The following is a 19630-nucleotide window of genomic DNA, read 5'->3' on the forward strand; positions in this document are numbered from 1 at the left end:
GGGCATCACTGAGAAGGGAAAGTAATGAAACTGATGAAATTTCTGACCAGAAACCATTTATTTCCAAACTAATTTATTTCTCAGAGTCCAAAGCCTTCTGTGAACCTGGCCCATATGGAGATCCGGCTTCTTTTTGTGGTGTGTGTGTGTGTGTGTGTGCGTGTGTCCACGCCGTGCGGCATGTGGGATCTTACTTCCCCGACCAGGGATGGAACCCATGCCCCCTGCAGTGGAAGCTCAGAGTCCTAATCACTGGATAGCCAGGGAATTCCCAGAGATCCGGCTTCTTAAGCCTCAAACTCAAATTCAAAGTACTGCGGGTCGAAGTAGTGGATGCGGACATAACCATCTTCTCCGCCGCTGCTGTAGCTGGAAAGAGACAGGCAGGGCCCAGTCAGAGGCCTGCCCTGGGGGAGGCAGGCCTAGGGGGCAGGGCACGGGAAAGGGGCAGAAGCGGGCAGACCAGGGCTGAGCTCAGCTCCCTTCACTGGGCCCTACCTCTTGCCATCAGGATGGAAGGCAACACTGTTGATAGGTCCAAAGTGACCCTTAACTCTTCCAAACTCTTCTTCAATGGCCAAGTGGAAGAACCTGGAGGAGAGAGCGGGGTGGGAAGTGACAGTTCATTCATTTTCCATCTCCTTCCAAAACATGTCAAGAGGTACCACTCCCCAAACACAAACTGTAAAGTGGGGAAACTGGGAAAAGGGGAAATGAATGTGAACAGAACAAGACAAAGCGGGGGGAAGATTGGACCCAAACGTCTTCCTTACTGTGTGCTGCGCAGTGCTCTAAGAGCTTAACAACTATTAAGTCATTTATTTAATCTGCACAGTTTTATGAGGTAAGTATATTACCATTGTCCTCATTATACAGTCAAGGGCAATTGGGCACAGAGAACTACAGTGATGTGTAGAGCTTCAGAGCGAGCCCAAGAGTTCATGCCCTTAACTGCTGTATTATACACTTGTCACAGGAGGGCCACAGATCTGGCTGCACTTCCTAGCAGCCAATGAATTAAGGGAAATCTCTTCAGTTATATGGTTTGTGTCCATCATGAAAGACATTTCATGAAGTTTCAGTTTGGAAGAGCTCCTTCCCCCTTTACCTGGCCTCGAACTTGCCAATCCTGGTGGAAGTGGTGGTTACATCCATTGCTTCCTGACCACCGCCCAGCACCACCTGAAGGGAAGAAGAAATTCTAGACAGGCCCAAAGGGCGGGCAAATCCATTTTCTGTTTTTTTCCCCCCACCCCATAAGCCTTTAATTATCTCCCACGTCAGACTAGGAATATATTAAGGGTAAGGAACAAACATCCTTCAGCCACCGCCTACCCTGTCCCCTGGGGCTTCCCAATCATTCAGCCTTGTTGCTGCTCTGAGAATCTCCTCTCTGCCTGACACCATTTTCCCCCAGAGATCTTTTCTTAATTGCTAGACAAACAACTAGATCCTGGAAACATTCTGAGGCTTTAGCAAGAAGCTCGGGTGGGGTCCCTTACATGGTCATAGTTGGGAGAGAGGGCAGCTGAGTTGACGGGACGTTCTGTCCGGAAAGTCTTCTGGTGTTCAAGGGTTGTGGAGTCAAAGAGCTAGAGAGAGAAGGCAGGGGAGAAATCCGTAAAAGGAGCCTTCTTGAGGGGAAATCGAGAGCCAGGCTGGAGGGTGGGATCAGCCCCACCAGACCCCTTGCCCGGGCTCACCTTGGCTGTGTTGTCCTTGGATGCAGTGACAAACATGGTCATGTCCCTGGATAACTGGATGTCATTGATCTGCCGGGAGTGCTCCTTAACAGTCACCAATACCTCCCCAGACTGCAAAAGGAAGAAGAGTGAGGCTCTGACCAACCCGATCCTCACTACCCCGCTGCTCAGCCAGCGTTCTGGACTGTTTCTTGTCCCATGAAGGGGAGGGGTCTGGGTTGGGCCTGCCTCAGTGTCCCCTGAATCAACATTTACTCCCACTCCCAAGCCCAACCCGGCCCAAGTGTGCAGGTTTCGTAAACACTGCTAGCCTACCTAGGAAAACACACACTTATGGTGACAAATCTACAGACCTATTAATTAATCATCATGTAACAGTAGAGAAGTTTCCGTTTAATCCTTCCAACAAATATTTATTGAATGGCTACTATTTGCCAAGCATTGTGCTAAACACTTAACAACACCTATTTCCTTTAATCCTCACAACAATCCTATGAAGTAGGTATTTTAACAGAAATTTTAAAAGGAAGAAACTAAGGTTCAGAGAGGTGGTGTGACTGGAGATCCTAAAATCAGTAAGAGGCAGAATCCGCTCCCATCTCCTTCCCTCGTAGGGTCTTGGTCACAGGTCATGAGGACCACTGCTCGTCCATCCTTTTCTTAGGTCTTTTCAAAAGGCCGTCTCATCTCCTGATTTCCCTTCCCACTAAAAGAACCTGCTAGACTATGTAGTACAGTTTTAGAGTCTGCCCTTAAAAGTACCTCTCTGTGGGAGTTCCCTGGCAGTCCAGTGGTTAGGATTCTGCGCTTTCACTGCCAAGGGCCCGGGTTCAATCCCTGGGCAGGGAACTAAGATCCTGCAAGCCAAGCAGCATGGCCAAAAACAAACAAACAAAACTTCTCTGTGCCTCAATTTCTCTATCTAGAAAACAAGATTATTAAAAGCCCTGAGGGGGGACTTCCCTGGTGGCCCAGTGGTTAAGAATCTGCCTGCCAATGCAGGGGACACGGGTTCGAGCCCTAGTCCAGGAAGATCCCACATGCCGTGGAACAACTAAGCCCGTGCACCACAACTACTGAGCCTGCGCTGTAGAGCCTATAAGCCACAACTAATGAGCCCACGTGCCACAACTACTGAAGCCCAAGCGCCTAGAGCCTCTGCTCCACAACAAAGAGAAGCCACTGCAATGAGAAGCCCGCGCACCACAACGAAGAGGAGCCCCCACTCTCCACAGCTAGAGAAAGCCCATGTGCAGCAACGAAGACCCGACGCAGCCAAAAATAAATAAATAAAATAAATTAATCTTAAAAAAAGCCCCCAGGGGTAATTCCCTGGCGGTCCAGTGGTTAGGACTTGGCCTCTCACTGGCATTCTCACTGCAGATCCCTGGTCCGGGAACTAAGATTCCACAAGCTGCATGGCGTGGCCAAAAAAAAAAAAAAAGCCCTCAGGGTCACTGTAAGGATACTGGGACTGGGTCTTACTTGACTTTGAATGACAGGCACCTGGCCTGTGCTCTGTAAACATTTGTTAGATGACTAAAAGGCCTCAAGCATTGGGCCTCAAACAGAGACCCTCAGAAGACTGTCATTTCCTTTCCTGAGTTACTTTCACCTATTCTGAGGGAAGAATGTATTTCTGTCTCCTCCATTAACTTGGACACATGGTAGGGATGTATCTGGCTCTTACACTTCAGGGAACAAGTGCCAGCTTTGCAGTCAGGCCTACCTGGGGGCACAGATCAGCTCACTGTTTGCTATCATCAAGCGTTGTAATTTACGTCTTTGCCCTTGGTTCCCATTCCCTTCCTGCAGGTAGGCCTGGTACTTTAGTGGACCATAGTCAGTGCTTGTTGAGTGACTGACTAACCTTTATGGTATTATAGTCCAGTATTATTCAGAAACCCAGGCATCCACATCTGAAATCTGAGACAGCCTGGACTTTACCCTTTTCCTAACCCTCCATCTCATCAGTCACCTCTGAATGTCTCCTGACTGTCAGGTAGTCCACATCCCCATGACTACTGCCTAGTTTATGTCCATTCTCCAAACTAGCCTGCAAGAGTTTTCTAAAGAGAAAACCTGATCATCCATAACCATTTGAAGATTCCCTCCTGCCTAAGGGAAAATTACAACTCCTTTGTCTCCTGACCCGAAAACTATCTAGTCCTGGTCCACCTCCCCCAATACCACACTCCAATGATAAGAAACTCTCTTCCTGAAGAATCTGCCTATTCCCTTAACTCTGTGCCTTCGCAAACGCTGCTCCATTTGTCTGTGGAACGTCCCTCTCTTCCGGCTTGAAGCTCCATTTATTCTTCACAGATTAATGTACATGCCACCTCCTCTGCGACAGAGGGCACTTTCTGTACTTGGCTGAGACCTCTGTGGTGGCAAAACTCACAATCTGACCCATGTGCTAGCTGGTTGCCAGTCTGTCTCCCCCGGGGCAGGGCCCATGTCTGATTCACTTCTTTGTCCTCAGAGGCTAGCAGGGGGCCTGGCACTCAGTAGTGGCAGGAGAATGCTTAATCGTGATCATTAGTAACATATCCTGAGTACTCTATGACAAGTTTTTCAAACACCTGATGTCATCTGATCCTTGAAACATCTTACAGATAAATAGGCTCCGTGAAGCTATGCAATACGCCCAAGATCACATAATGAGAAAGGGGTGAAATCTGTATGTGAATCCAGCCCTCTTAACCACTGGGCTTATCCTGCCTCTCATAGAGAATCATTCTGATGGGCTTAGGCCTCACCCACCCCCTTACCTTGGCGCTATACTGGTTGAGCTCTCCGCCCTCGTGGCCTGCAATGATGCACTCGCCAAGGGGTCCCCAAACAGCACTGGTGATCTTGGAGTCGTTGCAAGGGATCTTCATGTAGGGCTCGTTGTTGTCTGTGTGGGGCAGCAGATGTCAGGCCCTGGGCTCTGGAGTCGAGCCCTTCACCTCAACCCTAGCCCTGAGCCCCAGCACCGGCTCACCAATCTGGCTCGGATCCCGCAGGTCGAAGAAGCTCACGAAGCACTGGTAGCCCATCTGCTTGTCCGTGGAGAACATGATGATGTTGCCCCCGAAGTCAAAGCCACAGGTCCGGACTGCTGAATTGGTGTTGAGTAGGGCCAGCTGCTTCCCTGGAGACAGGCAGAGTGTGGGCTAGCCCTTGCCCACTGCAGGGAGGACTCTCTCTACACTTGCCTATTGGGACTTCCCTCATGGCACAGTGGATAAGACTCGGCGCTCCCAATGCAGGGGGCCCGGGTTCGATCCCTGGTCTGGGAACTAGATCCCACATGCATGCTGCAACTAAGAGTTCGTATGCCACAACTAAGGAGCCCATGTGCTGCAACTAAGGAGCTGGTGCAACCAAATAAATAAATAAATATTTTTAAAAAGCAAAACAAACAAACAAAAAAATACACTTGCCTATCGTCACGTTGCACTGTTTCTCCTGCACTACTGACTCTAGTGCCCTCCCCCCCTTTTTTCCTCGCTGCTGTGCTTTGGCTCAAGTCTTTTAACTTCTCCCCACAGTCCCTCCTCAGACACCTGCCACTGTGGCATTCACAGTGGACTGCATTCTATCTGTCTCTGCCTCAGAATGCACTCTTCCACAGCAAAGTCCTGCTCTAATTTCTCTGTGTGTCCCCAGTGCCCAGCAAAGACCTGGGAGAGATCTGGATTACCAGTAAATATTTACTAAATGGAGCAGCTTAATAGGCTCCCCTGTCTTCTGTCTGTTCCTCCAGTGCTCCCCACTGCTATCTGGGCTTGCTAAAGCTAAACACGCTCTTCCCTGCTCAGGGACCTCCACGGCATGCCAAATCCTACAGAACAAAGCCATGCTCCTGAGTTTGCATTCAAGGCCTGTTCTGGCCCTAGCCTGCCTCAGCTTCCCCACTGCTGTCTATTTCATCCCCCAAGAAGCAGAAACTCCCGCCAGATCAGATGGCTTGGATATGATACTCGCCCTGCTTTCATTCCTGCATGTTCCAGAGCGATGACCTCTTCCTCATCCTTCAAGCCCCAGCTCATATGACATTTACTTTGGGAAACCTTCCCAGGCTGTTCCCACCCCCATTCCAGGCATTCAGTTGCCCCCCTCTGGCCTTCCACAGTGCTCTTTGCTTCCTCTAACATGGCTTATGTCTCACTGTATGCCTCTTTTCTCCTCTGTCTTCTTTATTTTCTTGTCTGTCTCTTTCCCTAGACTAAGAACCATCTCTGGATTTATCTCTATTTCCCCAGAACCTGTTCACCTCAACAAGGTGAACAGGTTCTTGGGAAACCTGTAGGTCCTCACTGTTTGCTGTAAAAGTGAAGGATCCAGGCCTACCTGTTTCACAGTCCCAGAGACGACAGCTGTTGTCAGCTGAGCCGGTGAGGACATGCTTGGTGTCCCCTGAAGAAGGTGTTAAGAAGCATGACAGAGTTCACCTGAGCCCTTGTCCTCTTGGAAGGCCAACTGAATCACCTCCCTGTTCAGCACCAGAGAGCCTTCCTTCTTCTCTCATCCTAACCTCCTCATCCAGAACTGGAGCTTGTCCTAAATGCTCCCCCAACCAATGAACAGACCAAGGAGGTAGGTAGCATCATTCTCTAGACCCACATGAGCATCCCAAACTCCCAACTCCAAGTCAGTGGCCTCTCCATTGCTGGCAGACCCTGGGAGCACAGACTCAGAGCAAAGACAAGGATACAGTCAGCGTCCACACACCACACAGCTCCGGTATGGCCCATATAGGTGCCCAGCCTCTCACCATTCACCGAGTACCATACATTGACAATCTGGAGGAGTCAATGACAATATGACAGGATGATAGGCATCTCAGGCAGAGCAATGGCCTCCTATTTTGCCCCAGGAGCCCCCAGCAGCTTCTACCCAGGCCAGATTCTGCCCTCTCCTGCTCATCTCTTGGGAAACAGCAGGTTGCTGGTAAAAAGACCAACTCCTGGATTCTCCTCCTTCCAGCAGGTAAGCAGCAAGGGAGTCAGGAGGCTCGCAAAAAGTCTCCATTTGCCACTACACCGGCCCTTTCCCAGACTCCTAAGCCCTCAGAAAAATAAAAGGTCAAGTCGGGTGCCAGCCTAGCAAAACAGCAGCTTTGGTGTTCTGTCCAAATGGGAGCAGTTGGTAGTAGGGAAGCCTGGGTTCCCATCCCTGCTCTGCTACTATCTCACTGTATTATCTCAAAATTAGTGCTTCTCCCCTCTGAACTTCAGTTTTCCCGTCTGTAAAATGGTCAAGACAGTAACGCCTTCTTCAAAGGGTAGCTCCAATAAAATACTGTCTAAGGAATTTAAAATATAAGTGACTAACATTAATTAGGCACTCACACACACTAAGCTCCTTACTTGAATAATCTCATTAATCTTAAAGACAACCCCAGAAAGAAGCACTATTACTACCCATATTTTGTAAAAAGGGACACTTTAAGTTTATAAAGGTTAAACGACATGCTCAAAGTCACACTGCTAGTGAACGCAGCACTCAGGATTCAAATCAGGTCTGTTTGGTTTCAGAGCCCTCACTTTTAGTCACTCGAGTTAACTTCCTCCATATGGAGGTGCCTCAAAAGGCAGTACGGTGAGGGGCTGTTTGCAGTCAGTGAGCGGCAGGAAAGGGCTGACTGAAATGATACCAGGGACATCTTCATTAAGGCCTCTGTGTCCCTCGCCACCCAAGGATCAACTTTCCCTTTCTTCAGGTGGTCTGTTCCCCTATCCTTGTAGAATAGTTTTGTTCTTCCCCAGAATGGTCTCCTCTCCGCTCCCTGAGCAAGCTGACCCTCGTCCCCCTTCCCCTTCCACAAGGTCCCTTGCTTTTCTTCTCCCCAGCTAGTCCTTCCTTCTACCAACAACTGAGTCCTTTCCCACCTCTCCAGGTTTAATGTTCTCGCCCTCCTAATCCCGGGATGGTCTCTCCCTACTTCTCAGAATGGGGCGCTCTTTGGGTTCTCTCTCGCGGCAAAACTGGCCTGTCCACCCTTCGCCCCGCCAGCATGAACTCGCCCCCTCCCGGGCCCCCTCCGCACTGTCCCGGCGGCCCGCCCTCCGGCCGACGCTCACAGGGTCCTTGGCCACCGTGAAGAGGAGGTCTCCCTCGCGGTTGTACTTAATCTGCGTAATGGACCGCTCATGGCCCTGCAGCAGGATCGGCTTCTGTGGGGACAGGACGGGAGTGTCAGCGCCCAGAATCGGCCCCGGCCCGGACGCCCAGGGCAACAACTCTAACTCAGAGGAACTCACCATGCCGGCGGTGACGCGAGGAAAAACGCAACGCGAGCAGAACCGGAAGAGGCTTTGGCACCACTTCCGGATTACGGGTATCCGCCCCTTCGTTCCCGGAAGTGGAAAGGAGCGGCGTTGCCATGGCGGCGACCCTGGGTAGGCGGGCCCCGCCCCTCCCCGGGCTTCCAGACTCCCACCCGGAATTCATTTCTGCTCCACCTCCACCACCTAACCCCGACCACTGCTGCAACCCCGAACCTGGGCTCCTGGATCCACCTCCCCGGCCTCCCGGGGTCTGTCCTACCCGCCAATCACACCCGGGGCGTTGGAGAGCAAAGGAGGGCTGTGGGGTCGGCGGGCTGGGGATGGGAGGCCGGAGGAGGGCTGGGGCCGTGCGGTGGGGCGGCGGGGGAGGGTGGGGCGTCACTCGCATCTCCATCCAGGGCAGGTGCTGGCTCTGGTGCTGGTGGCCGCTCTGTGGGGTGGCACACAGCCGCTGCTGAAGCGGGCCTCCTCGCACCTGCAGCAGGTTCATGAGCGGACCTGGGCCCGGCAGTTGCTGCAGGAGACGAAGACCCTCTTCCTGAATACTGAGGTGCGTCGGTGAATGACCCCTCTCTCAGGGGTAGCCGCTAAGAATTTGGTCTCTGGAGTCAAACAGGTCAGGGTCAGAATCTGCGCTCCACCACTTACTCGCTAGAAGCTCTTGGATGAGTCCCTTGTCTGCCATGAGCCTCAGTTTCCTCATCTGTAAAATGGGAATAATGTAACCATCTCATGGGGCAGTTGTGAGGATTAAGTGAGGTCAGGCACATAAAGCACTTAGCATTGGGCCTAGTACATAATTAGGGCTCAGATCTATGATGTTTTGAGCTGCTATTATTAATATTTTATTATGGTGATCCCTCCAACAGACCTTTCCGGAGGGAGGGCTTAGGGCTCAAATTGGCCCTGGGGAGGCAGGATATGGAGAACTACCTGTGACCCCAACGCTGCCAGTCTAGGCTAGTGGGAAAGACAAGACATAGACACAACTGCCTCTTAGGGCTAAGGGCTTTGAGAGAGGTACAGATAAGTGCTGCGTGAGTTCACAGGAGGGAGGCTGGAGCTAGGGGACCGGGGGAAGGCTTCTTGGAGAGAGTAACGCTGGCATTCAGGGACTTGCAGGATGGGGAGGATAGGAACCAGCAGGGCTGAGGGGGAGGGCATTCAGGGCAAAGGCATGGAATTCAGTCAGTGACGTTCCCTCTGCCCCGGAAGGGTTCTTTTCAGAGGGCTTAGGCCCTAGGCCCTTATAGCTACCCCTCCCTCCGAGGAAAGGCATATCTCAAAGCTCAAAGAAGGCAGCACTGCTCAGTTAAGCAATCACACTGACTGCAGTTTTCTTCTGTTTCCAGTACCTGATGCCCTTTTCCCTCAACCAGTGTGGCTCCCTTCTCTACTACCTCACCTTGGCATCAACAGGTGGGTCTCTGGGTTAGAACTGCTATGCTTAGTGGTGGAGGCCACCCGGAGAGTCACTGCGGGGAGGGTGTCTAAAACACCTTGTTGCCGTGAGTGAGGGAGAGCCCACTGTCTCTGGTTCCTGAGTTGCACCCTCTTCTCTGGGCAGTAGGGCATGGTGGGCTGGTTACGAGTATGCTGCCAGGCACGAGGGTTGGTTTGAAGCCTGGCAGTCTCATGCAGTGGCAGAGGAAGAAAGAAGGTTCATTCTGCTGTGCCAAGGGCTGGCTTTGACACTCTTGCTTCCACTGCTTGCTACCTGCCTAACCTTGAGCAAGTCCCTTATTTGAACCTTGATTTTTTACAACTGGCTTCATAGCACTGAGAGCATTAAATTCAGTGTATGAAAAGCATTTGGCAGAGTACCTGGTGCACACTGTACCAGGAGGAGCTCAATAAATATAAATTGCCTTTCCCCCACTGTTGTTAACTGCCCTCTACTGTGTCAGATACTGTTCTAGTTTTACACATTTTAAAAAATTCTCATCTCGATCCTATGAAGTAGGCATGATCGTCTCCACCTAGGAGATGAAGTTACAGAACTTTGGGCAACTTATTGCATCTCTCTTTAAGTCCCATTGCATGTCCGTGCAGAAGGATTTGAAGCCATATATTACTAAAGTTTATGCTCTTGAACTTTGCTATGAGAATTTCACCTTTCCTGGAGTCTCACCTAGGCACCCCAGGGACTTGACGGGAGTTTGGGTCCCACATAGCCCTGGGAAACCCCTCAGAGGCCATAGGAGGGTGAGCGGATAGGCCGACCTCCAGACCTGCCACGTCAGCTTCAGCTAGAGTCACTCCGCTTTCATCTGTCCTACATTTTGGGCTTCTCATAAGACTTCATTTAAAAGAAAGTTTGAAAGCCTCTGGCACTCCCTGCTGCCCAGAATGCTGAGCCCTCTGGTCAGCTGACTGCAGTTAGCCATCTACCAAGTTGTGAGCAAATTGGAATTTTAGGATCCTATTATCTCACCACCTACTCTGTATCCTTTAACACCCACCCATTCTAATAATCAGAACAGTGGTCTCTATTTATTAAGGATATATTCAGCCAAGGATATGCACACGTTATCATATTTCATCTTACAACCCTGTTGTAAGGTGATGTTGTTATCTTGCGATCACGGTTTTTCATGTAGGGCACAGGCTCAGAGTGTTTGAATGACCTAACCAAGGTGACATAGGGAAACCTGGGTCAGCCTCACTCCAGTGCCCTTGCTCTTCCCTGTACCATGCTGCTTCCCTCCCCAATCTACTGTTGCAAACCAGACTTCAGCAGCCACTGCACTCTATGTAAAGTGTGAAAGCTTAAGGAAGGAGCTCTGAGTAGGTAGCAGTTGTGTCAGTTTCTTGAATGGCTAATGCTAGCCTTGGTGGGGCCTCGCAGGGGATGAGGAGCTGCACAGTTCTCTCCTCCGCCACCTGAAGCAGGTGAGGCCCGGGAGGGCTGGGAAGGAGTGTGCTGAGAAGCCAACATGCACGGTCTGCCTGGCAGTTATGAGTCTTGTAAACTAGTAACTCAGCTTCTGATTTCGTTTTTTGTTTTGTTTTTTTGTATGTGTTTAAGAACACTTAACGTAAAATCTATCTTCTTAAAAAGCTTTAGGTGTACAAAATTTAAGTGTAATAAATTTTAAGTTAACGGTGTTCTTAACTAACTCCATTAGTCTTTTTGAAGCTTGTTTCTTGCAAGTCAGTCCCTTGGGGCTTCAAAACTAAGGAACAGGCTTCCCTGGTGGCGCAGTGGTTGAGAATCTGCCTGCCAATGCAGGGGACACGGGTTTGAGCCCCGGTCTGGGAAGATCCCACATGCCGTGGAGCAACTAGGCCCGTGAGCCACAACTACTGAGCCTGCGCGTCTGGAGCCTGTGCTCCACAACAAAGAGAGGCCGCGATAGTGAGAGGTCCGCGCTTGCCGCAACCAGAGAAAGCCCTCACACAGAAACGAAGACCCAACACAGCCAAAAATAAATAAATCAATAAATTTAAAAAACAAAACAAAACAAAAAAAACATGTTCTTAAAAAAAAACAAAAAACTAAGGAACAGACCCTGGACTGTGGTGACCTCTACTTAAGGCCCAGCCTTGTGGGGCCTGCCCTGTACCTGGCTTCCTATCGCTGACATTTTTTCTCTTCTGTAATTCCGTAAGGCCCAAGTCTGAGCTGAAACAAACAAAATGTGCTTCACCTGCAGTTTTGGTTTGTCCTTATCCATCTAAATAGATTCAATAAGGGCACAGGCTTTGGAGTCAGGCAGACCTTGGTTTAAATCCTCAATTTGCCTCAATTTATGTGATGTCTTTGAGCCTTTGATTCTTTTATTTATGCAGAATGATGCTAATGCTCTTCCTGCAGTGTTTTTGTGAAGATTAATGAGATGTGTGCACAAAGCACCCGGCACATAATGTATACTTGATAAATGTGTTTGGTGTTAATAGCTACTGCATCCTTTGGGTTTTGGGTACTTGTCTGTCCAGATGTCCTTGAGATCTCAGAAGTTCTCCTTGAGAGCAAAGATCTCATCCTTACCAGCAAACCAAGGTGGTCCCAGACCTTGTAGTTCAGGTCTTCATGCTGGAATCCTGAGGGAGCACTGAATTTAGAGTCGGGAGACCTGAGTTTGAATCCTGAGCTTTGCTGTGACTTCATCTGGAAAATGGGGTCATGAGATACCCTTTTTAAAAGACTGTCTTGATGATGTAATGAAAGTGTTTTGTGCCTAGAAAGACATTTTTTTTTTTTTGCATCTCAGAGATTCTTTTCATTCTGATCACTCAGATCTGACCCTAGCTGTGCCCATCAGTAACTCTCTGGCCATCATCTTTACACTGATTGTTGGGAAGGTCCTTGGAGAAGATATTGGTGGAAAACGTAAGTCTGGCCACTGCAAGTTTGGGGAGCCACTACTTGGGCTTTGACACCCCTGGGTTAGTTTTTTCCAGAGCCATCTCCCTTGGCCCGGTGAGGAGAGGATCTTCCCCGATCCTGCCCCTTTCCTCTACAGCTCCACTGCTTCCTTGTGGCCATCAGAGTTTCCTTCCCCTGGGTAGTCTGGGGACAGACCCTGTCTGAGCCCTTCCCTCAGCCCTGCACCAGCTCCTCCTGGCATGGCTGGTCTCAGAGCCTCTCAATTTTTGCCCATTATCCCAGGAGCATTCGCAGGCATGGTGCTCACCGTGGCAGGAATTACACTCTGCATCACAAGCTCAGTGACCAAGACCCAGGGGCAACCATCTACGCCTTGAGTGGACCAAGGCCACCCTCCGGCTCTGCTGTCTCCAGGAAGCCCCTGGGCCATGAGGTAGAGGCAGTGAGCATGCGGACTTAGCCCTCCCACCCCCCTCCACCCCCCAGCCTCAGCTTCCTCATCTCTTGGGATAATAGCTACCTCATGGATCGTAGTAAGAGAACAAAAGTGAAAGGGTTCTGTAACTTCCACGTGCTGTTCACCTGCTCGGATTTAGCACAAGAGACTTCACATTCACCCTCACCCTGAGCAACCTTTCTGCCCCAGCAGCACTCTTTCTGCTGTCATGTCAGGCCCCAGGCCCCCAGGCCTGCCACTGTTCCTGTGCCTGACCCAGACTATCCCAGCAGCTGGTTGGTGGACGGCAGAACTCCAGCTGCAAGAAGAGAGCCAGCTACAGTCTTTGAGCCAGAAATGCAAACAGGAGGGCTCCAGGGCTCAGCCTTGGCTGGCTGAGGAGGGAACTGAGAGGAAGGTGCATAAGAACAGCAGACGTTAGGGAGAGGACTTTGCTGTTAGCCTTGCCTGTCCCTCCCGTGAGGTGGGTGCCGGCCCCTCTCAAACAGATCGACATCTATGGGCCCCTGCACTGCCAGACCCCAACGTATGGAGCAATGCCAGGCGAGCAGTAGTCTGTAATAAATGTGTAGTAAACAGATGGAGGTTAGTAAGTATTCTTTTATTGGGATGACCCGCTCCCCAGTTGGTGTTCTTTCCCTGAAGCTCCGTTGGCTACTCATCTCTCTGGCCGGAGAACCTCATAAGGAAATGGCCTCTGTGGCTGGGCTGCTCTGCTCGGAGCGGAAAGGAGGCTGGGCTGTGGGTTTAGGGGCAGAAGAGGGACTGAGGGGCTGCAGCGCACCCTGTGAGCCCAGGGGAGGCCCTGGCTCCTCGAGAACCGGCCGCTGGAGGCTGAGGATAAATGGTGGCCGCAGAGTGGCGGTCCCCAGTTCCTGGCTGCAGCTACTGGCTCTGAAGATGGTGGAGCAGGGGCCGAGGCCGAGGCCGAGAGAGCTGCCCCAGCTCCGGCCGGCTTTCCAGGATCAGGGCCTCTTCCACTACCTGTGCTGCCCTCTGGAGGAGGCAGAAGGCCACACAGAACAGAGCCATTAGCACCCCATGTCCAGCCTCCAGTCCTCAGCCTGGGGTTTGCCCACCCCAGGAAAGGAAGAGACCAGAAATTAGCATCTGCCCTCTCATTCAACAAGGTAGGAAGTCGGGCTCTGAGAGGTTAGGAGATTTGCTCACAGTCACAAGGGAGAAGAACCGTTTCTGGGACCCAGAGCTGCCCGTTTCCAGCTCAGAACTCCTGTCCCTAACAAAAATAAACAAATGGGACCTAATGAAACTTCGGAGCTTTTGCACAGCAAAGGAAACCATAAACAAGACCAAAAGACAACCCTCAGAATGGGAGAAAATATTTGCAAATGAAACAACTGACAAAGGATTAATCTCCAAAATTTACAAGCAGCTCATGCAGCTCAACAACAAAAAAACAACCCAATCCAAAAATGGGCAGAAGACCTAAATAGACATTTCTCCAAAGAAGATATACAGATTGCCAACAAACACATGAAAGAATGCTCAACATCATTAATCATTAGAGAAATGCAAATCAAAACTACACTGAGATATCATCTCATACCGGTCAGAATGGCCATCATCAAAAAATCTAGAAACAATAAATGCTGGAGAGGGTGTGGAGAAAAGGGAACACTCTTGCACTGTTGGTGGGAATGTAAATTGATAACAGCCACTATGGAGAACAGTATGGAGGTTCCTTAAAAAACTAAAAATAGAACTACCATACGACCCAGCAATCCCACTACTGGGCATATACCCTGAGAAATCAAAAGGAGTCATGTACCAAAATGTTCATTGCAGCTCTATTTACAATAGCCAGGACATGGAAGCAACCTAAGTGTCCATCATTGGATGAATGGATAAAGAAGATGTGGCACATATATACATGGAATATTATTACTCAGCCATAAAAAGAAAAGAAATGGAGTTATTTGTAGTGAGGTGGATGGAGCTAGAGTCTGTCATACAGAGTGAAGTAAGTCAGAAAGAGAAAAACAAATATAGTATGCTAACACATATATATGGAATCTAAGGAAAAAAAAAAAAAGGTCATGAAGAACCTAGTGGCAAGATGGGAATAAAGACACAGACCTACTAGAGAATGGACTTGAGGATATGGGGAGGGGGAAGGGTAAGCTGTGACAAAGTGAGAGAGTGGCATGGACACATATACACTACCAAACGTAAAGTAGATAGCTAGTGGGAAGCAACCGCATAGCACAGGGAGATTAGCTCGGTGCTTTGTGACCACCTAGAGGGGTCGGATAGGGAGGGTGGGAGGGAGGGAGATAAAAGAGGGAAGAGATATGGGAACATATGTATATGTATAACTGATTCACTTTGTTATAAAGTAGAAACTAACACACCATTGTAAAGCAATTATACTCCAAAAAAAAAAAAGAACTCCTGTCCCAACATGTGGCTTCCGGCCCCAGCCCACCTGATCCAGGGGCTCCTCTGTCCAGGTGGCTTCATCATGTGCTACTCCCTGGGCCCCTGCTGTCTCCGTCCTTGCATGGGGAGCCCCATACACTCCCTTGACTCCTGATGTGGGAAGTAACAGGCCGATGCCCAGGCTGAGGAGCCCTCACATTCTTTCCCTTGACCCTCTCTACCAGCCCCCTCCCCTCCCCTCCCCCTCCCCCTCACCCAGGACCTCAGAGGATGGCAGGTTAGCTCAGAGGCAGGCCTTTGGCCCCACCCCCACCCCTTCCAAATGCCACCCCTGAAATGTCATGGCTTTGAGTTTCCATGTGCTTCTTTTCATAAACCAGGTCCCTGTGAAGAGGCAGGGACTGGCCGTGCACATGGGGGAGTAGGAGACAGTTGTGCTGAAGTCAGGACCAGCTCTGAACCTGGGCATTCTGCCCCCATGGAACTCCCTCAGCATAGCAGGCACCATCCTATGTCACTGTTAGAGGCTGGCAAAGAAGGCCTTGGATTCTTGGATCCCCTCAAGAGAGTGGGGAGCATGCTGAAAAGCTTGCTGGGGGCTGGCATAAAAAGCAGGTGGCTCAATTTGCCTGGCTTCCTTTGGAGAGGACTGGGTTGCCTGCGCTCTGCGGCCATGGCCTGCAGAGGGAACACTGGGCTTGAGCCGTGGGTGCAGGCTGTCCTTACCTTCTCCACTCCCAGTCCAGGTTTGAATGCTTCTGGTGGGAGCTTGGAAGAGGAGATGCCATCCATCTTCATAGCCTGCCTCCTCCCTCCCTGCTCCCTCTTCCATCAGGCTGCCTTATCCAGGGACACGGCAGATGGTGCCTGGTATTCTAGATGCCCAGTGAAACCAGGCCGCATCCCCCTACCCCCACTCGATGCCCACTGGCTCATCTCTTGGGAGGGCTCAGGCTTGGGATAAGATGGGGAGCTGATAAGCATCTTTGGACCCTGTTATGCCAGATATGCTGATTCCCTCTCCCAGCATCCAACCTGGCATTAGGTCCAGCAACTCAGAGTACTGAAGATCTTCACAGAGCCCAGATAAGCTGGCTTTCAGACCCGTTTCTGGTCTGGCCCCTGTCAATAACTGTGTTACCCTGAACGAATCACTTCACTCCTCTGAACTTCAGCTTCTCCTCTGGAAAACGGGAATAATAATCTCTGTTTCACAAGATTATTGAGAGGATGCAGTGAGATAAGTTCAGAGGCTGAGCTGGAAGAGGACTCAGCTAGTCACCCCTTTTCTTTCCCACCCCCCATGACCCCCTGCCTCACCTACCTCCTGCTTGTGGAGCCTGGACTTTGGGTCTGGGGGTTGCCTGCAGCGAAAAAGGAGAAGGCTTGTAGGAGGCAGAGCAGGACATGGCGTCAGGGTGGCTTCCTCTGCTCTAACCTGCTACCCCTCCACCTCACACATACATACCAGCAGCCCCTGGGCAGTGAGGGGCGAGGCACCAGATAGGGGAGGGCCTTGAACCATCCTCTCCAACAGCCACATAGTAATGGCCGCTCACCAGAGCCTCCCTTGCTGACAGTGGGAGCCCATCCAGGGTGCAGAGTCTGGGAGAGAGAGGTGAGTACATAAGGGCCGGTGAACAAGATGGATCTTCATATTCAGCAGACTACAAGGGGGTGGGTACAGCCATTTCAAGGTGCCCTTTGGCTGCTGGCCCTCTGGGCACCAGGGCCAGTCACCCAGGCTCTGCCCTGGCTCCGAGGGCTGGGCTGGAGGGGCCTCTCCCTGAGGCACAGAAAGAAGTCCCATTTGGGGAAACATGCTTTCCTTTTGCCTTTTCATCCTCAAGGGCAGCGAAAAGCAGTAGGGAGGCTCCCTTTGGGGACATTCAGGTCTCCGCAGTCCCCAAACTCACTTGCGCGCAGCCCTGGTCTGTAATTTCACCTTCTCAGTCAGGAGTTTCAACACTGCTTCCCAGTCCTTGCTGGCAGCCTGGGACAGCTTCAGGCTAAATGGGGGGCTTAACAGATCCCCATTCCTGAACACACTGGGACAAAGAGCAGCCTGGTAAGGGGAAGGGTCCCCAGAACTACCTACGTGTGAGAGGAAGAAGGATGGCACAGTGGCCAGAAGATGGGCCAAGAACCAGTGCGTTGGTTTTCACCCATTAAGCATGTTAGACTTTTTATATCTCAGTCACCAGGGGCTCCTGGAACAAATCCACCCACTTTTCCTTGGTCTCACTGAAACAAAAATCTCTGCCCCTGCTCCCCAACAAGGGCACTCACTGGATATAGCAGGGGGAACCTGCAGGTAGCCGCTGTCCAAGGGCCCCATCACATGGCTGCTGAACCACAGGAGGGCCCTGAAACCCATCAGGCCCCCAGATCAGGAGCGAGTTGAGGCCTTTTGTCAGGGATAGGTCAGTCCAAAGTGGGTAGGGTGAGGGAAAGAAACCAGACTGGGGCAGAAGAGGGGGCAAGGAGGGATGGGACTGGTCACACCTTTTACCAAAGGGTACTTCTACCTCCCCTAGGTCACATTCTTAACCCCCTCCCATCTCTCTGTTTTATAGCTTCCTCTTTCCTCTGAGGACCATAGCCTGGAGCTAAAGTAAAGTAAAAGTTTGGGAACGGTGCAAGGAACAGTGTCTTGAAATCCTGCACCCCGGGAAGGCTAGCAGCTGGCTCCAGAGTAGGTGTGGAGAGTGGCAGATCCTGCTGCTTCCAGGGCTCCTGACTTCCCAGACCAAATTGGGGGCAGCCCCAGGGGGATGGGAGAACAGAGGGCTGGGGGCTGGTAGGCCCCAGGACTTACTGGTAGGCTGCTGCTCTTCCTACTTGGATCCTCCCCTCTAGGGTGTAAAGAGCTGAAAGGACAGATAGGTCACTGGTCATCTTGGGGAGCCTGGGTCCTCAACAGCCCGGCAGCTGCCAGAGTGTGGGGCTGGGGCCCAGTTCACCAAGTCTTCCTTCCCACTGGAATAGCCTCAGTCATCTCGGTCCGGAAACAGATGCTGACACTTGAACCTGCCTTAGGTTATGTATCAGGCTGAACATCCAGTCTGGGGTCTCAGACACAAACCACAAGATTAAAGGTTGAGATCCTCCTGTATCTCAGAAATTTTCTCATTCATGAGGTGTGCAGTTTCATCTCATTTTGTATGAGACTGAGGGCAAGTTAAGTGACTCACCTAAGCAACATGGAAGTGACAGAGCCCAGACTCTAAGTCTGTCTAGCTCCCAACTCCTGGCTCCTTAATGTTACAGCAAGCAACCTCAGCTGAGAGCGGAGGAGGACCTGGAAGCCAGATCTGAGCTGGAAGCTCAGACACTCAAACTATTTATTCTCCCATCTTGGAAAGCATAGCCCCACCCTGTAAAGGATAATCCCAGCCTAATGGAGAGCACGGGATGCCTAAACACAGCAGGGAGGAAGTGATGGATGGATTTAGAGTGTTTAGTGGTGGTGGTGATGGTCATGGTGGTGGTAAGGACCCAATCAGGAAGAGCCTTTGGAAAAAGGGGCTCAACCAGCAGGAGAATGTTCTTCTTCCCACTGGTTGGTCCTGGCTGGATGGGCATGAACATCAGTGTGAGACTTTGACTTGAACTGTGGCTCCACTTGTGTTATTTATGTACTCTTAGGCAGGTTATTTCACTATCTTGATTTCCCCTTCCAAAAAATGGGGATAAGACCACCCTCTTCATAGGATTGCTGTATTCCGTGAGATACATAGGAAGTACTGAACACATGCTGTTGCTATTGCTATTACCTCCCTCCCCAGGCTCTTTGACCAGCCCCAGCCCACTCACGGGAGCTTGCAGAATCGTTCAAAGCCAGCAGCCACATACTGCCCTCCGTTCTGCAGGTCTGCCAGGTCGGTGACAGGGTGGCCATGACAAGACATGTAGAGAGCATGCACGGCCAATGGGGCCTGCACAGCTGATGTCACCTCACAGAGGAAGGTCTCCAGGGTGGGGAAGCAGCGTTGAGTCACCACCAGCTGGTGGCCTGGGGAGAAAGGGTCCCCATTCTGGTACACCACTACCCTCTTGGCTTTTGGACTGCCACCTGCCATAGCGTGTCCCCGGCTAGAGACGCAGAGCTGTTGCCAGGCAACTAAGGCAGGGCTGGGAGCAGTGCCAATCAGAGGTGGAGTCCTGCCCTCTCACCCAGAAAGGCAGGGAGAGCCTCCATAGGAGCTTCTATCTGCATTCAGGGTCTCACCCAATCTGCTCTTGGTGGGGCCTCACAAGAGTACGGTGGGTCTGATCACTATATATGAAGAAAGAGCCTGGGGCTCAGTGAGAGAGGCAGTGGCAGAGATCACACTGAAACACAGATGTTCCAGTACTGGGTGGAGGGAGGGATTCTCAGCCTCCTTGCCACTCTGCAGCCCAAGGGCTGAGCTAAAAGGAAGATCAGCTTTGGGGACTGTTCCCCAAGGACGGCTAG

General features: G+C 51.1%; 3 protein-coding genes across 3 annotated transcripts; 1 reads left to right on the forward strand and 2 right to left on the reverse strand.

Annotated features, from left to right (window-relative positions):
- Window positions 1-39: 39 nt before the first annotated feature.
- On the reverse strand, window positions 40-8081 carry EIF3I (eukaryotic translation initiation factor 3 subunit I; the record flags this gene model as incomplete). The annotated part of the gene is given in 12 exon segments (XM_082345806.1): window positions 40-369; window positions 499-591; window positions 1109-1182; window positions 1503-1592; window positions 1704-1814; window positions 4478-4605; window positions 4693-4842; window positions 6045-6110; window positions 6409-6496; window positions 7778-7870; window positions 7958-8008; window positions 8010-8081. Coding segments are annotated over 12 exon segments (1098 nt in total). The 3' UTR covers window positions 40-287.
- On the forward strand, window positions 7990-13352 carry TMEM234 (transmembrane protein 234). Its single transcript, XM_082346137.1, has 5 exons — window positions 7990-8095; window positions 8383-8534; window positions 9337-9403; window positions 12225-12317; window positions 12597-13352. The coding sequence occupies exons 1-5, from the start codon at window positions 8080-8082 to the stop codon at window positions 12689-12691; spliced, it is 423 nt and encodes a 140-aa protein (XP_082202263.1). The 5' UTR covers window positions 7990-8079; the 3' UTR covers window positions 12692-13352.
- On the reverse strand, window positions 13352-19623 carry DCDC2B (doublecortin domain containing 2B). The gene is given in 11 exon segments (XM_082378366.1): window positions 13352-13510; window positions 15218-15366; window positions 15690-15751; window positions 15753-15849; window positions 16492-16535; window positions 16640-16694; window positions 16697-16776; window positions 17088-17219; window positions 17461-17537; window positions 17990-18041; window positions 18988-19623. Coding segments are annotated over 11 exon segments (1095 nt in total). The 5' UTR covers window positions 19254-19623; the 3' UTR covers window positions 13352-13429.
- Window positions 19624-19630: the final 7 nt, after the last annotated feature.

This window comes from Balaenoptera borealis, assembly GCF_965194805.1.
Source record: "Balaenoptera borealis genome assembly, chromosome: 1".
NCBI classification, from domain to species: Eukaryota; Metazoa; Chordata; class Mammalia; order Artiodactyla; family Balaenopteridae; genus Balaenoptera; species Balaenoptera borealis.